This window comes from Drosophila biarmipes, chromosome X, assembly GCF_025231255.1.
Source record: "Drosophila biarmipes strain raj3 chromosome X, RU_DBia_V1.1, whole genome shotgun sequence".
NCBI classification, from domain to species: domain Eukaryota; kingdom Metazoa; phylum Arthropoda; class Insecta; order Diptera; family Drosophilidae; genus Drosophila; species Drosophila biarmipes.
The window spans coordinates 20,431,705-20,442,500 of record NC_066611.1 but is presented as its reverse complement, the minus strand read 5'-3'; the positions used below and the strand labels follow the sequence as shown (position 1 = coordinate 20,442,500).

Below are 10,796 nucleotides of genomic sequence, written 5' to 3'. Positions count from 1 at the left end.
ATATATATATCTACATATCTATATATCTTATCTAATATATTTTATCTTATATCTTCCAGGATTCTCCTCTCAATGTGCACTTTCAACGGACACTGCGTAATCGCAATCGAAACGACTTCAACGTTTATTTAGCCCATACCGCAGTGCTAATTCTACCCGTCACATTTCACTGCCCCCCTTTTCACCGCCCATATATTGCGCCCAAAGTAGGCGTGGGACTGGCAGCTGCAGCAGTACCGCTCCATGATGGTATTAACCGGAAGTGACGACAGCGCCGGACAACGCCTAAAAGCACACTGCAGAATTTATTTCTTTATTTCTCACGCTCGCCTGATTTTATTTTTAATTATCCGGTGCAGGCGGTGGAAATTAATTCCGTGGATGGCGAACAAATATGAAAAACTATAAAGAAAATGCGCATATTAAAAGTCAGTCAAAGCGTATGGGGAGCGGTTCGGAAAAATTGGTTGGCAAAAAATAAATATCATATTTAAATATGGCAATATGAATGCGAAAAACGATTGGAAAGAACGATTCACATATTGCGTATTGCGATTTTGGTGTTGATTTATGGACCGAAAATAATTGTTTTGCCTGCTCGATGCGATTTGGAACCATCATGTGAAAATAAAACTCGTTTTTTTCCGTTAAACAACTAAGATGTTTATATATTTTCTAGGCATTTTCTATTTAGCAGACTTATGATACAAATGAAGTGCAGTTTTCAGCCATTTGGAATCCCAATTGGGGGATAAGGTCGTTAGCTTTAATCTGTCATTTGGGAAAGCCAACGAACCTGGGATTGGGGAGCCTCCTTAACCCTTTGCCGGTCATTAGACATCAGGCGGACCCGGCGCCAATTAATTGCGCATTCAGCAGTCACCATCGGCAGACAATGAGCACCAAGGGCCCCTGTCGCTCATATATCTCCGGACTGACCTATGCCGAGTGGTATCGTCTCGAGGCAGATGGCTGCTTATAATGCCAGTCCACAGGGAGCTCCGGTGATAATTGACCATCCATCTGCCGCCCACCTGTCCTGTGGCCACTGCGTATCATGCCCCTCAGTGATGAGAGCGTCTGGATAGCAGGGCTATTCAATGTTTGTTTAAACCATGATATATATGAATTATAAGATAGTCACTGTAAAATGCTCAATAAAAGAAGTCATTTACTCTGTTCTAAGAACATTCCTTAATATTGTTTAAAGGAGGCAGAAATGTGAATTTTAGGACAGTCACTGTGAAATGCTTGATAAATGCAATCATTGACTCTGTTAGGGATGAGAAGCAATTGGTGGCAAGACCTTTTGAAAGATAGCTATAAGGATTTTAAGAACTGTCCTTTAACATTTGTTCTAAGCAAGGACAGATAGATATGTTTTTTGGGATAGCCAATCATTAACCATGTTCCATGATTCACAGAAAAACCAACTGGCTTTCCAGGTACCAAGACCAGTTTCAGACTTTTCGCCACCTTCGGCTGTGTGTGGGCGCGATTCTAATCACCAGAAGCGGGGAAACGGAGTCGGGACTCGGGACCCAGGACTCTGGGGCTTCTAGTCTGACGTTCGTCAGAAATGCTCCTCTCCGAGAGGCCTGCGGCTGGATATTGTGGATCCGATTCGCTCGAAAAGTGAAAAGCATAAGCGAACCCACACTCGTCGTGCTTTTCTTCCTTCCTTTTTTTGTTGTAGGGCAGTTTCCTTTCTGGGCATTTTCTGGTAATTAGAGTTTCATGTTTCGCAGCAGAAACAGCCAGCGGAAGTTGCCAGCCAACCGGGTAGGTGGAAAACGAGAACGTGTTGCTTAATTACACGCGTTACCAAATATCACACATACGCCATGTGGCCGCTGGCAAGAGCTTCAAAGCCAAGCCAACGAACAAATAAAATGAAATATTTTCATTGGCCGTGTTTTGGCCGAAGGCGATTGCTTGATGCCCTTAAAGACTTGGACAACTGGAGTTTTTTGTGGGCTGGTAGCTGCTTTAAATCCTTAAGATAGCGGAAGTGAGAACATTTGAACTCTAAACATGTCAATAATGCTAGGGAGTTATTTTTACTGAATTTTGCAAATAAAAGTGACCCGCTCGCGGGGAGGCACCCCTGAAAACCTTTTAGTAAATCATCAAAGTAGGGCTTAGCTCGATCCTACGCCAATAAATAAATCCCGGGGGCTAAGGTTCTCGAGGGCGAGGCCCCGAAGTCGGTAACCCTAAATGGCCAAAAGCAAATGCAATTTGGCCGAAGTGAAAGGAAGCGAAAGGAGCTTGCTGACTTGGTACTTAGTGGTGCAGGCGAGTCACGGCAATATTCAGATTACACGATACCAACCGGTGCCACGCCCACCTGGGAGTATCCCCTTGGAGGCGGTGTATCCCTCAGCACGTCTCACATTAATGGGCCAGCAAAAAATACTGAACAGCGCAGGGAAAAAGCCGGCACGAAATAATTGTTTTCCGTTGAGCAATAATTTTCTATACCTTCGGCTCCCCACGGCATTTGCCCCCAATAAAGCTTGTCAGTGGGCGTGGCCGTGCAGTGTACTTTATTTGGCCCAGCAAATTGAGTTAAGTGTAAAGAAAAAGCAGAAGGGAATAGCGAAATACAGAAATGCAAAAGCGTTGGCCAAGCCCAGCGAAAACTGGGTGAAAATGTCTGAGAAGCGGAAGTGGAACACTTGCCTGCTTGTCCGGCTTTTAAGCCAGGGATGGGTTAATTAGCCATCGTCCAGCGGCCAGCTAATCTAAATGATTTGTGGGGCGAGCCAGGAAAGGCACAATTTTAAATGTAAATTAAAGGGGGCAAAGTTGGAACATATTAAATACTACAAAATGACATTTAAAGAATACATAGAGTCGCCTCACTGAAAACGTGATTTACCTATTCTTTTAGTCGAAAAGGAAAGCACTTTAATTGCTCCATCAATCTGCACATGCGGAAAGCTCCGACCGTAATCTCTGTATTAATGTTTTTATGACAGGATTACATATATCATGATGTAATTTGAATGCCCCAACCAGGCGAGATCTTTACGGTCATTATTTGTTAACTTGCCCGCCACCACCACTTACTTCCTTGGCCCACACACACATTAATGAGACCACAAAATGAGCTCCTAAATGACCAACAAAAGGAGGAAAAACCAGCGAAACGGCAGGAAAAAAAGACATGGGGAGAGGGAAACACGGACAACGAAAATGTGAAAAGCGGGGAAAACCAAAAACATTGTTGCCTCAATTGTCTTGTCCTGTGAGTAGATTTTCCTGTTATTGTTTGGCCTTTACTTTACTTCACTTACATTCATTACACACACAAAGGGTGGTGGGAAAATGCTGGGAAATGGTGGGGAAAGTGGGGAGGAGGAGAATGTAAGGCAGACATTGTTGCATCCAAGCAGCTCCCCCATTCAGCGTTAATTTTATGGATCCTGTTGAGCTAAAGCAGCACATGAATCTCGACCCGTCCCAGCGCCGTGGTCCTCCATCATGCCCACTAATGGCCGAAGGTCTCGGAAAACTCCGCTTTTCCGCTTTTCACCCCCTGCATTCCACAATGCAAAACAAAAACAACATCTTTAAGCGCAGCGGCAACGGCAAACTCCTTTTAAGCACAAGAATTACTGTGCCACTGGCCTTGCGGACTGTGCTCCCCCGTTTTCCACGGAGTTTTCCGCACTGCGCCGCCTTTTCCGATCCCATTTCGAAGCCATTATAAGGGGGCAAGGAGACAGCGAAGAAGCAGCTGGTGAAAATCCATTGCAAGCGTAAACTTTTCCCTATGGCAGGGAGGAAGAGAAAATGTTGCAATGGAAAAGCGGTGAGGAAGGCGGAAAACTTCCAAGGGACCCATTTAGCCGGTGGTCAAGGGATTTGCAGACCAAAGGTTTGACTTGATTTTGGTTTGATTTTCTAAGCGGTTTTGTGCTCGAAAAGTCATATGTGGAAATGGGCTTAAAGGGGGGCTTTAGGGATTGGAATTTCAAGTGCTTTAATCAAAGTTAAAAAGCGTTTGGCCAACAACTCAATAATTCGCTTATATCCTTACATTTGTACCAGCATTCATTGTGATTCCATTGTTCTCTAAAACGCCATTTACTAATTAAAACTAGCCAATGCTGGTTAAAAGGGGGAAGCAACAAAGGAATTTAATAAATATTATAGCCAAGGAAAGCAATTATTAATGGGAAAAACTGAAGCCGAGTGGAAAATAATTGACAACCTCAGCATATTTCAGGGTGAAAAGTGACAACAAACCACATTCGCCAACAAAAGTCAACAGAAGTATGGAATTCCTTTCGTTATTAGTTTTGTAAGAAACACCAAGTTGTATTCTCAGATCCCCCTCTGTCTTAAAATGTTGACCACCGACACGCCAAACCTATTTTCCATTTTAATACTTCATTCATAACAACATTAGGACCTAGAATCACTTTGATGCATGCTGTGTGGGTAGTAAATATTTATTTTTAATCTGACTTGTTTCAGTTCAGCTGTGTTGTCGTCGACAGCATTCAAGTCGGGTTGAAAACCAGCAAAAAGTGGTTTCACTTGGTGCAATCAATTTGCAAGCTTATCCCGGTCCAGCTTCAATCCGCTTTTAGTTGTTCCTTGTTTTCCTAGTCTTTTTGCTTTTGTTGTTCATTTGGCAGCTGTCTATTTGAATATCCGGCACGTCACTGTTTTTTGTCGCAGTATAAAATATTCCTGCTATTTTTGCATCGAACACTACTGCCAGTCGTTCTCACAAGCATTTACGGAACGTTTAATGATTTTATATGGGGTTAAAATACTTCAAGATCTTACATAGAAGAGATATTAGATTTCTGTCAAAAATACGTTTTTCTTTCCGGTTTTCAATCGCAGTTGGGCCTACAGCTGAAAGACCGACTGTTCCTTGTTCTGAGGAAGGTCGAGAGACTCAGCTAACGATTGACACGTTTCGGTTTAAATTGAGCGAGTCGCAAAAAATGGTAGATTGTTAGGAAATTGTGGGGAGGCAGGGGGTTCTGGGCTGGGAAAATGCAAACAAATGGCCCGGCATTTACTTAATGGTGCATGCGACATTGATGAGCTCCGCCGATGGACGGTTAATCAGAATCGCTGGCGAAAGGACAATTTGTATGTCCTTAGCGTCTGTTTATTGCACAGTTTGTTTTGCCAAAGCCAAAGCCAAAGCCAAAGCCGAGGCCAGAGTCCTCTGTCATCATTTGCGTGAGTAATTGCATGATAAAGTGCTGGCCAAATGGCCCCAGTTGTGATTTGATGGGCACCGGCACTTGCAACATGTTGCAGCGGGGAGCAGGGACCGCGGCATCCGCGGCATCCGCGGCATCCGCGGCTGCAGCAACCCACTTTCGCGCGGCAAGGGGCTCCCCCATTGTTGCCCTATTGTTGCCATTTAAGCATCTCTTGAATGTTACGAGCGGAAGTAAAAAGGAACGCCGCTGCACAAAATATGTCAAGCGTGTGCGGGGCGATAAACCAGAAACCCACGGGTATATGGGCGCGGACACCCGCTCACCCACACACGAGCCGCCGCACTCGGCACTGGTGTGCGTGCGTGTCTGTGTGGGCCATAACTTGAGGCGCCAGTTAACTGCATTGCGTGTTGGCCTTTTAATGGCCGCCTTAAATGCATGGGCGGCGCGACTCAAGGAGGCTGAGTGAAGAGCGAGGGTGTCGCGGAAAGTTGCAAGTCCTAGAAAAACAAGAACTCAAAAGATAGCGCCGCCAAATCAAATTCTATTTGTGCCAGATAAAATTCACCAGGCCTTGGACTATATGAAATGATCTAATTTGTAGACTTGCAAGCAGCATTGTATTATATATCACATGTTCTGAGCTTCAGTTTCAAAAATCTGTACTGCCTGTTTAGGAACAAACACTTTTACAGTGGTTATCGTAGCAAATTCAGTGGCTTTGATAAGGCGAAACAACATCTGTTGTGGGCAGCCCCTCGGATCGGATGGTCCGTTCCAAGGAACGAAAGACACGTCAGGCACACAATCTTTACACACTCTTCGAAGTACACCTGAAGAAAGCATTTCATATTTACAAAAATAATAAATTGCGTCTTCTGACGTTCTAATAACTGTATAATATATAATCTGTGAGTAGTATATAGATTATAACACAGTAAAAGAAAGCTTTAGTAAATATATTATGATAATAAATAATCGATGACTTATATATAGTTTACTTTTGATATTTTAATATATTACTACATTACCCAAAAATCATAAGTTATATATTTAAAATACTTATGAAAGACATGATTCAGATTAAGCAATGAATTTCCCCGAGTGCACCAAGAGAGAGGACTACCAACAGAGAGCCGGACTGCGATAAGCATATAACCCCATCGTCGTTTTTACTCCGGAATCAGTTGATCGCCGGAATCCAAGAGCGATGGATCGTTGGCAGAACCGCGTGGCCGTGATAAGCGGGGCCAGCTCGGGGATCGGAGCCGCCTGTGCCCGGCTCCTGGTGGCCGCCGGACTGCAGGTAGTCGGCCTAGCCCGCCGCACCGAGCGCCTGGAGCAACTGCAGCAATCCCTGCCCGAGGATCAGCGGGGGCGGTTCCACCGGCACACCTGCGATGTGTCGCAGGAGTCGCAGGTGGACCGCGCCTTCGAGTGGATCGAACGGGAGCTGGGCGGCGTCGACGTGCTGATCAACAACGCCGGCATCGTGCTGGGCGGCCAGCTGATCGACATGCCCAACCAGGACATCGGCCGGATCCTGCAGACGAATCTCATGGGCAGCATCTACTGCACCAAGCTGGCCGCCGGCAGCATGCGGCGCCGCCAGGTGGCCGGGCACCTCTTCTTCGTGAACAGCACGGCCGGGGTGGCCGGCTACAAGCCGGACCCGGCGGAGCAGAGCCTCAACGCCTACACGCCCAGCAAGTTCGGCCTGACCGCCGTGCACGAGATCTGCCGGCAGGAGCTGATCCTCAAGGGCTCCAAGATCAAGACCACGGTGAGCGCAGTTCTTTGGTAAGGTCCAAACGCTTTTCAGAAAATATTCATCACAATGCATAACACTACTGATGGTTTTAAAATTAGGAAACACTAATTTGGCGTACACAACTAATAAATCCGAAATTCCCCTCCCGCCCTAGAGCATCCACCCCGGCTGGGTGGCCACCGAGATCGTGCCCGAGGAGACAAGGGCCGCGCTGGGCGAGGTCATCCTCCAGGCGGACGACGTCGCCCAGGCGGTGCTGTACGCCCTGTCGACGCCGCCGCACACGCAGGTGGAGCAGATAACGCTGCGGGCGGTGGGCGAGTACTTCTGACGCCCCTGATACCACTGATACCTGCGATGGCCCGATAACGCAGCCCCCGAGATTAGGCAATCGACTCGAAGGCGAACGACCTGCTAGCCGATACTCCCCGCACCCCACCTGGCCGACCACACATGGGTTTACCCATATGGCAACTGTTACGGCTATTTGTTCGGCACTCTTCCGCCAGCCAAATAAATAATTCAGCTTTGTAAATTACCAACCCGGCCGGTATCGATAATGGGGGCGCATATTTCCTAGGCCCGGTTAAAAATTCATCGGCCAGCGGCAACGAGTTACCAAAGTCGGTAAAGTCGATAAAGCCATCAACAGGCAGCGGGACACTTCACAAATAGGTGGTTTTCCCCAGGGGCGGCACTACCAGCTTGCGATGTTCAATAATGCAGCCTGTAATTTCCCACACCCCAACGCCATTTTCTTGGAGGTGCATTTGCCCCTCGAAGCCCCCAAATAATAAATTCGATTATTTAAAGAGGTGAGCCAGGGTTCTATCCTGAGCTTTGATTGCAGAACCAATGATTGGGTTAGACCTGCACTGGCTAGCCGTCGAAACCACTTTGCAGCCATCTTTATTGAATCGAAATCCCACCCTGACACTGACTTAAATTGGGGTTGGTGTGATTAAATTAAGTCGTGTGTCCGCCGAGCGATCACAAAAACACAAAGTTCTGCATATGCTTTTAGTTGTGGCCCGAATAGTTTGGCCAAACAAACTTTTGCGGGTGCTTGGCCGAAGTGGTTGGCCGCCGCCACCACATAATCAAGGAATTCATTTTAAAATATATTTCCTCCGGCAGAGTCCCTGGGAGCAGAGTCAGCCAGCCGGGCGCATGAACGGCCACTTGGGCTCGCTCGAGTCGCATATTACGCATACGCCCCGTTTGGCGACACGATTTGGTACTTAGGAGCGCGGCCTCAGTGGGCCATGTAATTGCACTCGCTTCGAGGTCCCCGATTAACAAATTTCCAACATTAGCGCCGCAAACTTTCCGCGAACGCGGTACTCAAGTCAAAATTCGGGGCCTCGTGTTTCGGCTCCCATATTATCTCAACGTAATTATTTTTATTCGTTTTTGCGCGCTGCGAACAGGAAAAGTTTGCGGCAGGATACCCCCTATTTTACTTCTCCGACGGCGGCAAAGTGAAAACTTTTTTCGAACCTCTTGATGACAGAAAAACAGAAGGACATCGCATGTGTGACGCTTCCCTTGAATTTTCGCCCGGGAAAAGTATTTAAAGTAAAACACACTTCGTATTTTAGTATTTTGTTGTAGCCCTTCAGTTAACTAACTACCCATAAAATGTTTCCTAAATTAATTATTTAATCACAGGACCATTTTCCATTTGTGGGAAGCTCATTTAATATTTTTATTAGTTTTCCATAGGCCAAAAAGTGGTTTCACCCTTAAGGCCTAGTCAAGGCTGCATTTCAAGTTCCTTTAGCTCCTCAGAAAACTCGTGTGATATGAGCTTCCTTCCCAGAGAGGACGCCAGCTTCCCTGCCTGCCAGTCAGACAAGTTTCCTTTTCTTCGGCAGAAACCCCTCCGTGCCTCACTCATTTCCGGCATTTTGTTTTAATTAAATTTATAACAAATGTCATACAGTGCCAAAGTTTTCTGCCAACCAGTCTCCGCCCCCTTCGGCAGTGCACTTTCCTGGGCCTCTCCAGATTCGAGCCAACGGGGACCGGAGTCTGGCATCCACTGGCTTTTCAACGGATTAAACGAAATGTATGCCAGAGATGAGGGTCATCGAGGGCTCGGGGCCCGGAGCTCGACGAACAGCAATGGGGTTGTGGAAGCTGGGACTCCTTTAATGACCCTCAAGATGATTTGAATAAACTTGGCTTTTCCCCCGGCGGCCTTGATTAGCTGATTAAAATAGTTTTCACGGAGGCTTAAGCAGTGGAAAACGGGAAAAGGATGTGCAGCATTTAGCAGTTTAAATTTTCAACATATATTTTAACAATAAATTAATGAACTGATGCAATTAATACAACAATAAATGTATATAAATTTCGTTGTGTATTTCCAGATCATAAACATATGACAGCGATTGAAAATTGGATCTAATGCGAAAAGCCATGAAAGTGAATTTACGAACATTTAAAAATAAAACATTTCAAGACCCTAAGGCTATGCCTTACTTCCAAAATTATTTCGCCCCAACCTTGCGTTTTGGGGAAATATTTTCCTGGCATCCCTCGCCGGTTTGGCATTTCCATTTGCAGAGAATGCTCTTGGAATCTTAAATGCAATTTAAACATGTGCCGAATAGAGGCAGAATGCTTCGCCGGCTTAACCCGTTTAAGCGAAATTCATTTTGGCCAGACTCGGGTATTAACTGGGCGAAAACCAAGGGTTTTTCGGGAGGGGTCGAGTGCCCACAACAATATGCAACATGTTTATGGCATTTTTGCCCTTGGCCCTGCAGGCCCTCCTGTTTTTTTGTGTCTGACCCCTTTCCGCCACCTGCGTGGGCGCGGGTGTGTGTGCTCCTCAATTGGGGAATTTTCGGGCCCGGTCCAGGCATTTTCCTGCGGCCTCCCGCCCCGCCGGAAAATCGCAGCCCCTTGTGCACTTGTGCAGCACGGAAGCTGTGCGGTTGTCGTTAGTTTTGGTGTTTTGAGCAGCTTTCCCTGCTATCGACATTTACTTTATGACAAAACGCCCACAGCCACTCCCAGGACTCTGTTTGCGACAGTTGTGGCAAATATGTGTGTAGCATGTGGTGTGCAGTGGCCAGGCTGACCTTTGGGGCCCCGAACGGGTTGGCTGCGAGGAAACCTGTGGGGCGCGCAGAGAGATCGTAGAAACTCCGAGAAATTCCCAGAAATCAAATCGGGGGCATCCATCAAAGCCAATTCGGGCCTACGCCTCGTGGCCCTGGACCAAAATTTGAATCCGTTTTGCAGGCAGCCGGAACAGGGACTTGATTGAAATTTGCGGTGGCTTTATTGCAAGACGAAAATAGCCTCGGCTTTGAGCAAATATGGGGCCGATAAATAGGGGCATTTCGAGGTGGGCTAATGTGGTTATTATTTGATTGGCTTGTGGTGGCCTGGGAATTACTTTGCAATAATCACCTGCCTAATTATTATGCGATAGCAAAGACCACTTAGAATACACTAAGATTCAGTGCCATGATCATGGTTATAAAGGTCTTAAGTACATTCAGCTTGAGAGACCAATCAAATTCAGGTGTTTACCCATGAATATTGTACTTATCTTCCAAAAGACTCGTGATTAAGCTAACAAATTTCGTTGATACCCAGCGGCTTATTTATACATTTTAGGAGCTTACCCATGAATATTTCAGTAATTTAATTTATACCTATTACTTACATAAAAAAATTGTAGAAAGTTCTATTGACAATAGATATTCAGGGGTTAATACATAAATTTCAGGGGTTTACTCATGAATATTTCAAGTAATAATCGTCCCATAGAACAGAGACCACGAACGAAGATAAAAAACTGGTGG

General features: G+C 46.1%; 2 protein-coding genes and 1 long non-coding RNA gene across 19 annotated transcripts in view; 2 read left to right on the top strand and 1 right to left on the bottom strand.

Moving 5' to 3' along the window:
- LOC122818671 (uncharacterized) overlaps window positions 1-637 on the top strand; it is a 61,874-nt gene extending 61,237 nt beyond the window's left edge. Inside the window, exon 4 of the long non-coding RNA XR_007764532.1 lies at window positions 60-637. This is a non-coding gene — a long non-coding RNA (uncharacterized LOC122818671). The remainder of the gene's footprint in view (window positions 1-59) is intronic.
- Window positions 1-10,796, bottom strand: part of LOC108023362 (eye-specific diacylglycerol kinase) — a 102,270-nt gene that overhangs the window by 53,198 nt on the left and 38,276 nt on the right. The gene's annotated exons all lie outside the window — the stretch shown is intronic.
- LOC108023364 (farnesol dehydrogenase) lies at window positions 6,387-9,470 on the top strand. Of its 5 annotated transcripts, none has more exons than XM_050888607.1 (2): window positions 6,387-6,984; window positions 9,348-9,470. In XM_050888607.1, exons 1-2 carry the CDS (start codon window positions 6,412-6,414, stop codon window positions 9,360-9,362), a joined length of 588 nt encoding a protein of 195 aa, XP_050744564.1. In that variant the 5' UTR covers window positions 6,387-6,411; the 3' UTR covers window positions 9,363-9,470. The 5 variants fall into 5 exon arrangements, with proteins under 5 accessions (XP_050744564.1, XP_050744563.1, XP_016948252.1 ...); XM_050888606.1 differs by having other exon boundaries at window positions 6,387-7,001; XM_017092763.3 differs by lacking the exon at window positions 9,348-9,470 and adding an exon at window positions 7,127-7,514.